This window comes from Cygnus atratus, chromosome 3 (assembly GCF_013377495.2).
Source record: "Cygnus atratus isolate AKBS03 ecotype Queensland, Australia chromosome 3, CAtr_DNAZoo_HiC_assembly, whole genome shotgun sequence".
NCBI classification, from domain to species: domain Eukaryota; kingdom Metazoa; phylum Chordata; class Aves; order Anseriformes; family Anatidae; genus Cygnus; species Cygnus atratus.
Genome location: NC_066364.1, coordinates 62,603,876 through 62,621,621, shown reverse-complemented (window position 1 = coordinate 62,621,621; position 17,746 = coordinate 62,603,876). Strand labels below are relative to the sequence as shown.

At 42.8% G+C, this 17,746-nt stretch overlaps 1 protein-coding gene across 1 annotated transcript in view; it reads left to right on the top strand.

Annotated features, from left to right (window-relative positions):
• The window catches only part of TXLNB (taxilin beta), a 28,487-nt gene extending 12,671 nt beyond the window's left edge, over positions 1-15,816 (top strand). The window contains exons 4-9 of the mRNA XM_035538583.2: positions 1,527-1,721; positions 3,391-3,510; positions 8,727-8,801; positions 13,523-13,615; positions 13,821-13,916; positions 15,025-15,816. Of these exons, the coding sequence (XP_035394476.2) occupies positions 1,527-1,721; positions 3,391-3,510; positions 8,727-8,801; positions 13,523-13,615; positions 13,821-13,916; positions 15,025-15,816 (1,371 nt within the window). The remainder of the gene's footprint in view (positions 1-1,526; positions 1,722-3,390; positions 3,511-8,726; positions 8,802-13,522; positions 13,616-13,820; positions 13,917-15,024) is intronic.
• Positions 15,817-17,746: the final 1,930 nt, after the last annotated feature.

Here is a 17,746-nt window from a genome sequence, read left to right as displayed (position 1 = left end):
CTTACCAATTCCAAAAAATAAAAATAAAAATTAGAGAATTTCTCTTTCATCTTGCTCCGTATTTTTTGTGTGTCCAATTTCCACCCCAGGTATTGAACCAGGAACCCCCCCAGCCATTTGCCCAGCTCCCTCTGTCATTCTTTCCTCCCTTCAAGAGTTCTGGGCTCACACTTCATTTTACGCTGTTAGTGAACACACACGCATGTTCTTTTGTAAAATTCAGAGCATAACAGGGTTTTACAGTGATTTCTGTCCACTGCTATCACAGTAATATTATCACACATAGCTCCAACAGCTTTCCTCCTGTCATCCAAAGCATTGTCATCCTTATTGCTTCCTGGCAGCAAAAGGACAAATGTCCTCTACCTTGAACAGGAGTTTTTCAAGATCAGTCTTGTGATTTGCATGTTAAGTAGAAATTGGGTCACTTGGTATTCAACTTACTTTAAGAGTAGGACCTGAACCAACACCCTTTATGTCACATTTATGATATAAATTATACTTCATTAGAGTCAGTGAAGGCTTTATTCAGATCTATTTACAGAAAATATTCTTATGCAGTGTTATCAGAGATTTTTATGTAAATGACTACACTAGTTGAAACCTTATTAGAGTATGCCATTTGCATGCTGTGGAGAGGCTTCTTAAAATGGTTCTGGCATGATTCGTAACGACAGTAGATATTGTACTTGCCACTGCGTATGAGGATTACATTCCCCAGAAGGGCAGATTGCCCTGGAAGCAAATGGGTAAAAGGAAATAAAACTTGTCCACAGTTCTTCACTGAAAGCAAAGAATCTAGATTCTTTCCACATTCTCTTTTATATATAAAAAGAAATTCAAAACAGAATTTCAACAGTTGGTTAAAACATAATCCACCAATCTTTCTCCAAGACAAATTCTGATTCTCTACTTTGAGTCTCTAAGAACCAGCCCACAACAAGCTTTCCTTGATTCTACCACCTAATAAGTTCAAACCAATATTAGTGACAGTTAGAAAGCAAGGGTAGGAAATGTGAGGAGGGATTCTACAGAAAATAGGGAATTCCTCTTAATAAATGGAAATCCAAAATTCCATAAATTTGATATGAGGGTTTCTAGTTAAACGGAGGCATTTTAAAGGGTGAATTCATAATTCAATCAAAAAGCATTCTGATAAAAGAGCTTTTGACTACTTCCACAAAATATCTTCCAAAGTAAAAGCTGTGCTACAGTATCATGAATTAAGACATGCATGAGCGTCCCCTTTTCCAGGATCACTTTGATCTGAAACTCTGTTCTACATCCATCTTTATAAATGCAAATTCTTAGCTCTGTAATTTTTTCAAGACCGCTGTATAATTTGCTCTGTAAATTTAGAATCATGCCTAATGCTGGAGCACATGAAAGAAAGAAAATCTCCAAAGAGGAATGTAAAGATGTATAAACCCTTCAAAGAATAGCTTTATGCTACTCTGAAACAGTATCTTTTTGGAACTGCTTATTATGCATCTTACATTACTGCCTTCTCTCCTGTTTAACAACAGGAGGAAACGATTCAGCGGGCACGGGAGGAAGATGAGAAGAGGAAAGAAATTACTAATCATTTCCAGGGCACGCTGAGTGAAATCCAGGCTCAGATCGAGCAGCAAAGCGAGAGGAACATGAAGCTCTGCCAGGAGAACACAGAGCTGGCAGAGAAGCTGAAAAGCATCATTGACCAGTATGAGCTGCGGGAAGAGGTGAGCGCAACACCCACGGAGACAGGCAGCAAACCCAGCTTCCCAGGGGAAAGCAGAACACATTGCCAACCTGTCCCCCTGCACGATATCGTTTGGGTATCTCGGGCGACTTCCACTGTGCTTTGCAATCCAGTTGGAGCTATGCATGCATCGAGCCAGTGGGATCCCATATGGCGAACGTGGGTGAAGAGTTGTCCAGACCGGCATCCTGCCTGCAGCACCCACAGCATCTTTGCCTATGATGGGTGGGGAGAGGGACCAAGGTGCCCAAGCAGCAGGGTACCTGCTAAGCTGCACCCCAGTCCACACACAGCTCCCCCAAGTCCATAAGGAACCCCAAAGTCCCCACTGAGCACCATCTTTTTGCACAGTCTGGCCCACTGGTGATGCCAGATGCACTTCTGATCCCCCAAGACACAGGCTGCTGAGAAGAGTCCTGGCGTGAATGCTTCCGCTCTTCCCAGAAGCGGAAAACTAATAACAAAAGAGAGAGAGGGGCCCTTTGCTTTGGAATATATTCTTCTTTGCAGGAACAATGTTTACCATAAAAACTAGCAGATAACACACAGATGGAAAATTGCATTAAATGTAAATATTAGAGTAGGTCAGATAATTTTGACACACACACAAAAAAAAAAATCCTTCTGGAAAAGTTCCAAGCTACTATTTTTGTTTTGATTTTATGAAAATGCTAACAAATATCACAGTGGGTCTTTTTATTGTTTCCAAATGTGTTGATTGTGAGTCTCAGTGCAACCAGACAACATTATCATGCTGAATAAAACATAAGTAACCTGTCATTACAATCTGGAATGCCCGATACAATACACTCATTTCTAAATCTGTTGCATCTTGTATGAAGCCTTATGTTGAAGGAAGGGAATGTACATTCCTGTCTTGTGGTTTCTATAAAAGGAAAATGTAAAGCAGAGGGATGTGCTCAGAATATTTAGTCTTATTTAAATGCAGCACAAGTTAGGAGGGCTATCAGCAACGCTTACCTCCTGAAGATCACCATGGAGCCAGAAGTTTTACAGGCCACAGGAGACCTATGGTTCATCTGGTCTGATCTCTTCCACATCCCCACTCATGTACTTTTACCCAAGCCCTCCGAGCCCACATTATGCATGTGAGGACAGAGCAAATGGGATGTACAGGGCATGTGTTTACAGAGAGGGCAGTAGGAGATGTGCATATGCTCCCAAGTACTGCAGGTGCAATGTGTTTTTACACATTTATCTACACAGTGACTTAGATCGACTGGCCACTTAGCAGCTCCGAAAAAGTGCATTCCTTGCATGTTTATTATTGATGGCCAATTATTTGATCTTTAATCATATTGGAATATACTGATGACTTTATATTTAGATCATAGAACTGGCAAAGATGCTGAGGCTTTTCTTTCTCTTTCTCCCCCCCCCCTTTTTTTTTTCTTTTTGTTACAAATCAAAATAGATCATGTAAACACATTTCCCTTCCTATGCAAATTCTGGCACAGTTTTTTCTTATCAGCACCACAGCTTTTTTGTAACTGCAGCGGGTTGGGAGTCTTCCTGTTTTGCAATATTTTTGTCTTGTCTTGTTCCGGTAGATAGCTGTACATGCATGAGCATGAAGGTCTGTGTACGTAACTAAACCTGCACATTCAGCAGAATTTATTTTCTTACAGCACCTTGATAAAATATTCAAGCACAGAGAACTTCAACAGAAATTGGTGGATGCCAAGTTGGAGCAGTCTCAGGAAATGATGAAGGAAGCAGAGGAGCGACACCAGAAAGAAAAGGAATATGTAACTATCTCGTTAACTCGTCTTTTATCTAACTTCAGGCCAAAACGAGCCCTGCATGATATTTCACTAATGTCTTGGTTCTTCAGGTCAGAGCTGTGACACAGCGGTAGAGAAACACGAGAAGTTTTTAATGCTACTCTCAGTGCTTGATGTAAAAGAACAGCCTCTGAAAGACTGCTTTCAGCAGTGTTTACAGCCTTTGAAACAAACTGTGGGCAGTAGGTTAGAGCACAGTCTGCTCCAGCCAACTCACCGCTACTGCACAGTTGATTCATCATGATGTTGTGTCAGATGATGCCATTAGTTTCCAAACGGCTCTGATATTGGATGCTCCAGCTCCTCACATGGTAAATGAGCACATTTAAACAAGAACAAGGAGAACAAGAACATGTGATTAAATCAGCTGAAGGCTGGTGCCCACCCCAGACTCAGCCTCCCCAGATGTCCTCCTGTGGGTCTGGTTTTGCCAGTGGAGGAGACCAGAGGAGCATCAAGGCTCCCTTTTCTTCTGCAGAGGCTCCCTCCCCACATTGCTCTGCCAGTGTCCCTTCCAGGCAGGAAGAACCCAGGTTCATTTCACAGATTCATTTGCTGCTCCTCCCTGCCTGGTGGAGGGACACCTCTGGTAGGGGGACAGCAGAGAGCGGCTCCAGGCAGGATGTCCCCACAGGCACAGCTGGAACAGGGGGAGGACACCCCTCCCTGGCCTCACATGTCTTGAGACTTAGGCAGACCAAAACTCGCTTCCTCATGCTGCCTGGTATTTTCACAGTAATTCCACCAGCGTTCACCACTGGCACCTAGACCCTTTTCTCTGTGGTGGCAGCAGCCAAGGCTATGTACAGGGGAGCATCGGGCTCTCAGCAGCTGGAGGAAACCTTTAGTCCTCACCAGTCCCGTAGCTAGCTCAGGAGCTGCATTAGAGAGCTCTGAAGGGATATTTATCCCTTTTTTTGTCTGAAAAGGGATACATTAGTACAAGCATAGCCAAAATGCCGTAAAATGTGGATGAAACTGTGGGGCTCTAAGCCCTGTGGAGAGAGCACAAGGGAAACGCAGCAAACATCTCTCACCAAAAGTTGTTCCTAAGAGAATTTATCCTCTTTCTCTACACTGATCTTGTGGCTGGGACACCCATTCCTGCTCAAGCTTTACTGCCAGCTGAAAAACTGAGGGGGAAGAGGAGCTGGGACTTCTCCAGGTGCACATCCACATGTCTCTGCATAACAGTGTATGGTCCAGCTGAGTCTGCCCTTTCACTGTGGGGTCTATTTAAAGCCAAAGTCCAAAATTTCATTCATGACAGTTCATCCTAAGCAGGTTCAAACCCCGGGGAACATTTCCAAGAAATCCTTTACAATGACAAGGCAAAGGTGGGCTTTATTACTGCCACTGTGAGCTTTGCTACTGAGTCCCAGATTTCAGATACTGAAAAAATAAAATAAAATCCAAAAGACAGATTGAACATGTGGAAAGCTCGCAAACACAGCCTTGTGTCAATGACCATTCTTGCAGTGCCTCAGAGAATATGAGCTTTGGTGCTGTCTGCTGCAGTGCCTGGCCCTGACTGTAGCCAAATCTTCGCTCTGCATGTTATTCAGAGTTGATGCACACAGTTCTATTATTTTTGTTTCTTTTAAAGCCATGAAAGTCACCACTATCTACATTTGGGAGTGCGAGATTTCCTTTGTGGCTTTGCTGAATGTATGACTAGCACCTATGAAATAACAGGTTCGAAAACAAGACACAAAGACTTTAAGTAGTGGGTGTATAATTATATGCACTGTGTTCAAAGATTTTTTTCATACTTTCCAAGCTAATGCTCAAAACCCTGCCTTTGAGATAGTTTGGTGATATATTACTTATATCACCTCAGAGCAAGGTAGCTTTAGCTGGAAAACTTCAGTGACTGGCCAAAGCCATGCCATGAGACAAGGCACGACCAGTATGTCACAATTCATCACAGATAGCCCAGTACTGAGAGCTAGCCTACACATCTCCCCTCTCAGTCATACTGCTGAGCTCTTACTCCCGCCCACCCAGCTATTGTGTGGGGGTATGTATATATATGTATGAAATTAAGGTGTTTTTGACTGAGTCCTCTCATTTAGCTCGCTCGCTCTCCAGCTCAAATGTGCACAGTCAGAGCCTTGCTGCACTCCAGCTTCCTGTACATACCAGTTCTCCACATACCATTTTTTGACATCCTTGTGCATCAGTTTGCTGCAGGATTTTGCAAATATCTTTAAATGAGAATTTTTATATTCTTTTATCAATTTGATTGCTCCTTGGAGGCTCGCTTTGATGTTTTTCTATGCAGTTCTTCCATGTAGGAATCTTTGCTCCTATACAAAATTTCTTTACCTCATTCAGGGAGAGATGTCCTCTCCTGCAGCCTCTGCACATCTCAGCTCAACAGGCAGATTGACTCATTCTCACACAATTCATTCTTTACATGCAACAAGAATGTGATTCCCTGAGTAAGCAGCAATCGTTTGTTTTGCTGTGTGGCCTTCCCAAAGGGTCAGCCTGACCTAAAGATGCAGTTTTACTATCATCCCATTACTGGTCAGCACTACCTGGGACTTCCTCAACATACCATGCATTTTTAGCACTCGTAAAGCAAACTTTGATTTGTAGTTAACTGTAGTTTAAAGCCTCTGTGGCTTTCAAGCATGTGACTGGAAGGTAATGATCAGATTTCTACATAATCGGAATTTTGCAAAATCTGGCAGCAAAAAGGGGAAGCCTAATTTTCACTAAACCAGCCCCTAGGTCCATGTCATTAAATGAGAATGTGTGTTCTTGGGGACTGGCTCTTTCAGACCAGAGCATGATGCGACTGCCTGGGTCTCCAGCAGCTATCTTAGCTCTAATTATATAGTCTAACAACACCAGGCTTCACAGAAGTTCTGTTTTGTAAACACCACATGCAATATTTAATCATTTCTTTATACTTCAGCCTCCTTGTTACCACTTCATAGCCAATTAATAAATGTGTCAGTTCTCCTGACGCAGTTTCTCTCAGCTTGGTGTTTGTAGATGACCCCAAGCTGCATAAGAGTGCACGTTAATTTGAGCAAACCTCTCTGCGGCTTGCTTTCCTTACAGAAGAGTTTATTAAATCTTGGATTTTAACTAGCTACAGAAGCTATGTGGGTCAATAGTAGAGAAGAAACATTTCATTTGTAGGCAAAAGAAGCAACTTTGCTTTCTCTGCCCATCTCACATCTATCATACTGTGGCAGAAGACATGGCAGGGGAGGCAAGGCCTCTTCATTATCCCAGGCACACTGGATAAGAGGGTAACCCTAGCCAAGATTTAAGGAATACAGATAAAAGCCCAGTTCTTGGAAGCAATGACTGGCCTGGAGACTGGGTAGCTCTGGAGGTTTTCAAAGAACTTCCAATAAATGTTCAACCCAGACACCGTATAAATACTCAAATGAAAATAATTATATTTTTTTAATCACCAACTAGATATCACAGAAACCTGAAACTTAAAAATCCAGATTTCATCCAAACTTAAAAAATATATTTTTATGTGCAAGGAACATACATTCTCCCAGGAAACCCTTTTAACCTAGGCCTCTTCCTATCACATCATTTTAATAGCTAGGACATGCTGACATGACCTATTAGAAATCTTGAAGTTTTAGCCCACAAGATCTAAACTCAGAATTTGACTTACCTCAATTGAAATGGACATCAAATTAAATTCTTAAAATAATTATTAAGAGGCAAGTATAAAACTAACAGAACATGGTATTTCTTCATACAATACATGGCTAAGCTTGGCTATCCTGGAAACTGTAGATGCTAATAATTCAGTGGGTCTGAATCAAAAGGCCAAATGGATGGAGAAAATGGATGGAGAAAATGTACTTTTTAGAGCTTATATATAAATATGTATATATATACAACAAGTCTAATTGAGTCTCTGTGCCACAAATAGCTGGAGAATGAGATAAGTCATTATATTGTTCGATCAGCATTTATAGCATACATCCTCAGCCCTTTTGCCAGGTGACATTCAAGTAGTTTGCATGTGTTATTTCTAACTAAATGTTTAGAATCAAGGTTTTTACTAGGATCAAATACATTTTCTGCATGTGGTTCTAGTCATCTTTCACTTCCAGCATGAGTGGGTTCTATTGACTTATACAGTAATTTTCAATATATTTTCAAAGCCCAATTGTGCTATTTTAAATGGTACGATTTAGTCCAACAGAAGAAAATCCTGTGGCAAATGAAATTGTTTATATTTCATTTCTCAAGCTGTCATTAGCATTTTTTTCCTGAAATACATTTAGCCTAACCAGTAAAAGTAACACTGTACACATGACGGTTAGGCACTAGAAGTTTTTTTTAACACTTCAATAAATGTTCCCCAGTTTCAGATAAACCAATTGCTAGAATAGTTTGGAAGTGCTGATTCCAAACTGCAACCTGTAGAAGTGTCCATACACCTTTTCCTACAATTCATTCACCCTCAGCCAATCCTCCAATGTGCAGTCTACACGTCCCAATGTCATTTTGCTAATGCCTTGAAGTAGGGATAACATCTTCCCAGGAGCAGCCAGGGATGAAACTGCAATCAAACTCTTCTTGGGCTGCCTCCTTGATCTAAGTGAGGCATTTATCACCCTGAGCTGGGAGTCTCTGCTGATGGCATATCAATGAAAATGGAGCCCTAAGATAACAGACACCAGAGCTTGATTTTGCGTGACATTTACTGTGCATTCCCTTTCTGGAAGCTAGCAAATTTTTTGAGACATGCCTGACTGTGACCACATCTGTATGCTAAGTCCTGATCATTATTGCAAAAAGGAGTCTGCCATTCACAGGAGAGCTGAAATTTAGCCTAAGCCGTGCTGAAATGACAACGCCAAAAGGTGTCGTAACTACACTCTACAGGTCACATGAAGATATGCTTAAATACCGTACTTCTTAGAGCATACTGTACTACACACTTCATTCCAAGCAGTTTTTAAACTAATATTCAGATATGCCTATTCTAATCAAATGCCCCATTCCTCTTCTGAGGATAGCAATAAATATTCGATCTTGCCTGACGCCTCTTCCCACATTCATCTGAGAGTTAAATTACTCCTTACCAAGGTAGTAGCAACAGAAGCATATGTAGCTGGAGGTTGAGGATTTCCAACTGAAAAAACAGGGATCTAACAATTTTCTCTCTGTTGCCCAAACCACAGCTCCTGAACCAAGCTGCAGAATGGAAGCTCCAAGCCAAAATGTTAAAGGAACAAGAGACTGTCCTGCAGGCACAGGTGACGTAGGAGAGGTGATTGCATGGTGTGCCTTTGTTTGCCCACTTTTAGCCCATGAGACACATTTCAGGTAAAGTATACAAACTGTTTTCTGTGTATTCCTTCTAGTCTCATTCGACATCACACAGACTATGGTGAAGGAAAAAGGTTATTTTTGAGCTGACTCTAAGGCAATGTCCCCTACTGCAGATCATGTTGTGGTATTTTTGAGTGTTTACAGTGCTAAACCTCACAACAACGTGGGTGCCTTGGCTTGATTATTTACCAGAACTATCCTTCAGGCAGGCTTCTAACCCAGCAAAGCACTGAGGTACAAGCATATCATGGAACGTATCTACCAAATGAGCTGATGTGCTATGCACTTTTCTGGACAGGGGTGTGACAGCAGGGTTTTCTTTAACTTTAGCTTGAACTTTGCCTACAGAGGGTTTATACAAAGAAGCCTCTAGGCTTTCCGTACTTGGATTCTGAAACATTCAATAAAATAACATGACTTCCCCAAATTATATTAAAAGTCAGGCTGGAGTAAGACAGTAAGAGCGAGAAACAGAAAATAGGTAGAAAAAGGTTTCCCCCTACACAATAATTCAGCCTCGAACACAAGTGTGAAAACTAGGTGATATGACAGACTTTCACAACAAAACAAGACAGCACCAGTAGATTTTCCTGCACCTACAGAAACTGTCATGGATTCTTATCTTCATCTACGTATCTGTGAGGATGGTCACAGCAGAGTTTTGGGGCAGTCAGTCCTGCAGCCACTCAGCTCCTCACCCATCAGCAAGTACTTTCAAAGCCCTTGCTCACAGTTCAGCATACTGCTAAGTTGTTCAAGTTTAGCTCTTGTAGACGATCTAACTCCTACCTGTCGATCAGTCAAGACGGGCTAGTGTTAAAATGACAACCCGGAAATACGTTGTCCTTTATGTGGTGTTTCAAAGGCTAAGATAAGCAGGTAGCACACTGAAGAATATCAAGTGAACTGCTGCCGACACCTGTTGGACAGGTTCTGCAACCAAACCTCAAAGGCCTCCGGCTGAGTCAGTCCCAAATGCAGTCCCAATTTTCTCAGAGTGGTTTTAATTAAACTTTTATGGTCAACTAAAAAAAGTTCTGTATGCAGGCAGACCTCTGTAGCCAGTTTAATGAAGGTGAACATATTGATAAAAAAACAGAGTATACTAAGCATACATTTGAAATGGTAAAATTGTTTTTAGAAAAATCCAGTCAAACAAGTGTGCAAAGGCGTTGATAATACATGTGCCCCTTGCAGAACTGTTTAGATGAAAATTAAGGGCTTCACTTGCTGAAATGAAACGTGCAGTTAGGTGTTCTGTTCACGTATGCACACTATCACTTACACAGCAGCCTCCACTTGGAATTACTGGGAATAATAACAATACTTAGCATTATTTACAGCCTGGTAGCACTGAAGGGCCTCCCACATGGACCAGACACCATTGTGCAAGGTGCTGTACAAGTGCAGAACAGAAAAAGCATAAGGAACTCCTTGATGCAAACAGCAGCATAAAATGACCAATAGATATTAACAGAGGAACGACTGCATGGGCATTATGAGAAGATACTGATCAACGAGACAATTAGAAGCCTTAATATAGCACTCACTGCCTACTGTACTGAGTGATATAACACCCCAGCATGGAGGAAGTGATGGAATACCCTGTGCTTCCTTGAGCTGAAGGGAACCTGAGGACAACAGCTTCATGCAGTCCTGTCTCTGGTCAGCACAGCGTGTTTGAGACAGCCAAATCCAGCCCTCCAAATGGTTGCAGGGAATTGGTGCCTGCTCAAGGAATACACCCAAACCGTGGTGGCACCTCCCAGAGGATGCGCACCCTCCCCAAGAACATTGCTTATGTGGACTTCTTTAGCATCATGTTTTGAAATGATCAAGAAAACAAAAGTCAGCCAAGGCCTTCCATTTTTTGGTACCCAGCAAAACACAGCCATGGGCCTATGTCAGCTGAGAGGAACGTGAAGGAGATGAAGGGGAGTCCTCACTGTAGCAACATATCAGGGTCAGCCTCAGAGCATGGAAACGTGCAAACGCCACCATTTCCCGAAGCCATACGCTCACCAGCTGTCCCTGTCAGCAGCGGTCCCTCTGCTCTGCCCTAGGACCTCACAGCAGGGCTGGAGGGGTCCTCATCTGCTGCTTGGCCCTTGTCTCCCAGACCGTGGAGCGCGAGCGCACGCTCCTGTGAGAGACAGCTCCCTCGGCCTGCTCCCAGCCGCTGTAAAAACATTCGCTCATTTATTATTCAAATTTAAAATGCAGCAGCTATTCTTTGTGCCGTGGTACTGCCTAGGACCCCAGCTGAGATCACAGCTGGCCCTGTTCAAACCTGACAGGTTTTTTTTAATCTAATTAAACAATAGGTGAAAGTTGGGAGGGAAAAGCAGAGACAGAACTGAGGTGAGCTTTTTCAAGACAAGGGCTCTGTGCTGCCTGCCACCCCAGCTCCATCACCTCACACCAGGCATTTCTCTATAGGGACAGCCAGTCTGCTGAAAATGGCTGCTTGGTATCAGGTCCCACCTACACGCAGGCTGCTAAAGTAAATGTCTCCAAGTTTCTGTAAATGCACATGTCCCAGCTCTGGCTACAGCCTCATACAAATACTCAGGAGTACGCTGTATGTCAGCGAGCTCAGCTATCTACAGCGCAGAGCTCAACATGGATTAACCTCCCGTGCATTTACACAGCTTGGCAGGGAAGGACTGCAACCAGGGAGGATTCACAGCCACCGAGACCCTAACTGCCCAGTTTAAACTCAGCTCGGGCATATCCACACAACACTGCAATTATGGCAATGACGTGTTCCCAGGGGCGCCATAACAGCTAACCAGAAGGAACATAAATCATAACATAACTCTACCCAGTTTGAAAATCAGAACTAAACCTACCCCATTATTAGCAACACTTTCTACATCCTCTTTTCTTCAGTAACTGAACAGTAGTGCCAGGGGAGGTGTGTTGGCTGGCTGGCACCACAGGAAATAAAGCTCCTGGTTAATCTTTTCATCAGCTCCCCGCAGGTGGCAGCTCCCTGGCTGCTTGGAGCCCCCGCCTCCTCTGCGCCCACCCTGTCCCAGGCAGCGTGTGCCACACCAATTGCACTGTCTCTAATGAGAGTTGTCAGGCTGGACAGACGAACTGTCCGATCACCTCAGCATTGCTGGGCATTCCTGGGAACCAGGATGAAGTGTCCGAGCTGGGGCTGGTGGTCTTCTTTTCAGAAGAGCTGATAGCTGTACTTTATATAGCACCCTGCATGGTTTTGGAGTTTTGAGAGTACTTTGAAAAAATAGTCTCAGATCTTTAGAACAGATTTTTCAAAAACATCCACAAATATTAGATAGAAGAACATGGAAATATGGTTTCCTGACAAAATGCAGCCACAGATGAATTTTCACGTGGCTACCAGAGGTAAACTGATAAGCAAAATACAGACCCCTACTAGTCTTAAATGCTGGTACATTGCAAAAGACCTTTTTTTTTTTTTTTTCTGGTCTACTTCATGAAGTGAATTGAAGCTGGCAGAAGAGGTTGCCAGGAAATTATTTTCTCCACCTTTGGTGGCCTTGCCTGCAGCTGCAGTACACACGCAGGCTGCAAAATAGAGCTGACAGGGTGCCCTCTCAGCTCTCTCATGTCATGGTGCCAGGATGCAGGTTGGCAGCACCCAGAGCAGGATCATGGTGGCATGATGCTAAGGCTGGGCTTCGCTCAGCAGCAGGGCTGCCCCCATGTCAGATAACATAGGAAGAGAGCAGAGACACTCCTTTTCTGTGGTGGTGTCCAGTGAAGCCTCAAATGCTGCCGGATGTCACTGCTGTCCATGACTTGTGCCACAAGTGGGGACTGGAAAGATGAGAGAGGGGAAACCATGGCTGCAACATGATGTGGGGATGCCTCACCCCTGGATTGCTCAGACGTCAACAGCAGTGTAGCTGGGCTGGCACGTAGCTCCCAGCCTGGCTTGTCAGGTAATCAAGATGCTGGGTGAACAGGTGAATAAGCAGGGCTTAATGTTAGCTCAGGCACAGCTCTGACTCTTACCTGGATTTAACCCCACTGCCTGGTCCTGTGCAGCATCAGTGGTCAGACCAGCTCAGGATAGTCCCTGCCCACGTTCCAGTAGCCCAGTGCACCCACAGAGATGGCTCAGTTACCACATTACTATTTTCCATTCAGTAGGTCATCCTAGGAGTCTTCTCCGACAGATGTCAGCCACAATTGCGTACATGGCTTGTGAGGAAAGCAAGGGACTGGAAATCCACTCAGATTTATTGCTGTCCTCCTGAAGACTCCAAGGAGTTACTTAGGGAAGTGTTTCCACTAGTCTCCACTTCTAGGAAAGCTTTTCATTTCTGGTCAACCTACATAGAGGCACCAGCGCTGCAAAATTCACAAGAATACAGCATCCATAATTCCCAGGTCTTTTTAAAATCACTGGCTTGTGTCTTTCCATTCTTCCTCAGATTTTCTTTCTGCAACACAGGCATCATAATAATTTGCAACCTTAAAAATATACAGTTTTAGTTCGCTTATGTTGGTGCTTCATGGTCTCCAAATATTTACATGGCAAAAAACAATACCTATTTTATTATCTTCTCCCAAAGTGAGCTATCATCATTCAGTTCACTGTTCTGGTGTCTCTGAAATCACTCTGTTTTTATTTTTCCCGTTGATGTAGATCACTCTCTACTCTGAAAGGTTTGAAGAATTTCAGAAAACATTGACCAAAAGCAATGAAGTGTTTGCCACTTTCAAACAGGAGATGGAGAAAGTGAGTAGCTGCTCATATCTGAACTCTGTACTTGGTTCTCTCCTTTTAAATTTTGGTATTTCTCACTGCAATAATTTCATCTGGGATGAGGACATTTCTGCATATTTTGGAGAGCAGAGTTATGAGAACAGCCAAAGGGCTGCCCTAATTCCATTTGCAGTGTGGGATCCCTGTTGAGATTCAGCTTTTCTTCCTGATTCTATAGATGACAAAGAAAATGAAGAAATTGGAAAAGGATACTGCTACATGGAAGTCCAGGTTTGAGAACTGTAACAGAGCATTACTGGACATGATTGAAGAGGTGAGTGTTCTTTTTCTTCTCATGATCCACCCCTTCCACCATATAATGCTTTAACTGGGAAATGCAATGATCTGAAACTGCCAAAAGTCAATTGAAAACTGTTCTTGAATCTAAGGGTCTTTTTTTTTTCAAGCTACCTTGATAGTAAGATCTCTTTAAAGAGAAAGACAAAACTCACATCTGCTGAGACTTTTAGGTTGTGCAGAAATATGCAACATGTCCATGAGAAATTGAATTATGTAACTGTGAATTTTAAGTGCTCTAAAAATGCATAACTGTTAACGCTGTAATAGAGAAGCAAATTGGCATTAGTTCACTTTATGCTACTTTCTTTCTGCATAAGAGCATCCACCCAGGGAATTAATGCGCCCTAATGAACTTTACATTCATAACTTTTGTTAACTTCTTGTGTAGACAAACTCTAAGAGCCAAAAGCAAGCACTGTGGCTCATTGTAATTTTAAGCATGCTGTCACAGAGGGGGTGCAGAGGAAATTAGTAAGCATGCTGGAACTCATTCAAATAAGATAAGAAGCTGCCTGAAGTTTCACTCCAGACTTAAACTGAACTTGGACCAGGTCTTGCTCGTTAGCCAGAAGCTCTGTACTATTTCTATGGATTTTTTGTATTTCTTGGTTCCTCACTGGGTGTAGAAGCAAGAAAATATTCCTCTTCAGGCTACTCTCACAGAACCCAGAAGAAAAATAAACTAAAAACATAACAACCTTTTCCCCGCACAAAATTCACATCCAGCCCCGCCCCCCCCATAAGTCCAGGTAGGCTTTTGGATGCATATCTGTATGAACATATAGTATGTTCTTCCATCTGTACAGATTATAAATGGGTATTCCTTCAAACATTTTGGGATGAAATTGATCTAAATCTGTATGGAGAATTTTGATACACTACAGTAACAGGGGTGAATTTCCTCTTGCAGCCTCAGTACAAAAGATCATAGTTATTGTACAGCAATTAGTGAAAGCCAGCTACCTCAGAGAGTCCTGTGAGGGCTGCCTAGATCTCAAATTATTTTCTAATTGCCAATTCCTCCAATGATTTGCATGCACACAAACTTAGCCTGTGCCTGTGTCTAATATCTTTGACCACAGAAAGCCATGAGGACCAAGGAATATGAGTGCTTTGTGCTGAAAATCCAGAGACTAGAGAACCTTTGCCGAGCTCTGCAGGAAGAGAGGAATGAATTGTACAAAAAAATAAAACAAGCACAGTTCCCTGAAGAGGTGAATGGAAATGACATCTTAGAAGAAGAAGACGATGACGCTGATACAAACCCTTCCTCCTCTGAGCAGGCAAGCATTGAGTTGCGTGCCACTGATGATAGCATGCTAAAGGAGCTGGCTGAGGCTTTCAGGGTGTCCCACAAGGTGGATGAGTCCCTCCCAAGCAACAGCAGCAACCCAGAGCCCCGTGATGCTCAAACATGTAATGCCATCTCGGAGCCAGAGCTCCCCTCTCATCTCACCCCACGGTCAGAGGCTGGGAATCTCTGTGAGCAGCCCAGCACGAGCACATCAACACCTCCTGAACATGTGCCAGCACCCACTGAAAATACAACGCCCACCAAGAATGTGCCAAAGCCCACCAAAAACATGCCCACACTCCCAGAAAGGGTGCCAGCACCCACAGAAAGTGTGCCAATACCTCCCGAAACCATGCCAGTTCCCACTGGGAATGAGGCAAAACCCATTGAAAACATGCCAGCAACCCCTGAGAGCATGCCAACACCCACTCTAAACATGCCTGCTCCCCTTGGAAATATGCCAGCATCCACAACAAGTCCACCAAAAGCTGCAGAACATATGGAAGACCTAGCAGAGCAGTCTGCTCAAGGTCAGCCTGCAGAGCAAACAAGGGATACAGACATGGAAGCGGTAGACTGAAGACACTGATGTGTTCAGGCCTGTCTTTTAGAAACCACAGCTCTACTTTGTTGCCCAAGATTGGTATCTTTTTTTCTTTTTAAAGAAACAAAAAGTAGAAACACACTCATGCATACCTGTGAGCAAATGTAAAGTGCTTCTCTTTGCTACCACTATCCAGTAACATTGAATCTGCATATTTTGCTGTCCTTCATCTGCTTGAAGCATAATATTTTCTTAATGACAGGAAAATACAACAAAATTACAGTATCTTTTTTTCCCAGGCATAATGAGTCATCTCATTCAACAAAATAATTTTGAATTGTTGAAGTTTCATGTTTGAAAAGTCATTGCAATTCTCATACATATATTTAAAGTCTCAGAATTAATTGTATCTGTTCGGTTTGATGTTGCATAAAAGATGCCCTACTTGGAAATGTAGAGATCTCAATAAATGAGGGGAAAGGAATCTGTGATTATAAAGTAAAATAGTGAAACCATCAATGTGGTCAGCCAGATCCAAGGTGAGGTGTAAAAACAAAAGGGGAATTTTTTGTAAGAGTAAACTACTGCTCAGCGCTATGTGGACTGAACAACCACAACCCCTTAGCCTTGCCCTGGATTTGTTTTTTCTGCTTAGTGCTCAAAAAGAGGTTTTGTTACCAACAGAACAATGGGGGAAGGAAAAATATATTTTCTATATTCTTCATAAAATGTCTGAAAACAACAGCAACTTCCAAACTAATGGCAATTCCCAAGGTAGGGATAACAACCCTTCTCCTGCATCCAACAGAAACTAGTTTTCTGGTTTGTTTTACCATTTGAGATCACAGTTGCAACAGAGGGGCATGTGCCTTCTTCCAGCCAGCAAACAAGTTTAGAAGTCTGGAAGTTCAGAAGTTGGACGCAGATCCTGGAACTTAGGCCGGGGCAGAAAACAGAGCGAAGCTACACAAGAAGGTACCAGGAGGTACTCCAGAAGATCCCCCTGTGGTCTTTGGAGAAAAAGGTTAAACAATCCTGCTGGCGCATTTCTTGTTTCTCATCCCCTTCTTCTGAATTCAGTCTAGGTGTTTTGGATCCCGATCTGAACAGCTTAAGAACCTGAAAAGGGCAATTACATGGGATGTCCCTATGCTGGAAAGAGAAATGTTACAATCAAACAAACACGTGTTTAGAGACAAATCCCAAGGAGCCCCTGAAGAGAATCCCAAAGTTGAAATAGAGTTGAACCAAGAAAAAAGATGCCACTTTTGGCAAAGCATGGGAGACAGTTCACGGAGTCCTTCCTGCACATCACCCTCCAAAACCAAGGTTTGAATCTTTGCTTCCTGCCAACATGTGTCTGCACTGCTTGTCCAGCCCTTTCAAGAGCTAACCCTTCAAGGATACCACAAAGGATACCAAAGACCACGATCTGCAACTGTAGGTTGTTTTGATATGGCCTTACAAAGTAGCTATTTGGGCTACAGTTTAAAAACGTAGATGCCTTATGTTCGATACCAAGACCGCCAAGATTTATTTCATGTCTTTAATCATGGTGGATTGAAAGTGGATTATTCAAGTCTTAGTTATCTTAAGCTTCTTTTATAAGTAATGGAGATGAATAGGCATCTTTTAAGGACAAGTCATCTTATGGTAAGACTGGCATCCAAGACAGAGGAAAGTGACTTTCTCTCTGAAGGTACCATTTCTCTTCAATGATTCTAGGGCTAGCCTAAGACAACTAGCTTAAATTAAAAATGATGATTATTAGGTGTCTAAATAAGGCAAGAGGAATCTCACCAGACATTCAGCTTCAAGGCCCTAAGCAAATCATCCTCTCTGAAATGCAAGCCACTTATATGCCTGTGAAAACATTAACTTGTAACAAGTCTTTATCCTAAGACACAAAGCTATACTCACTTGATTTACTTTCTTTAGTTTCCATTGACTTGAGTCCGTAGAAATC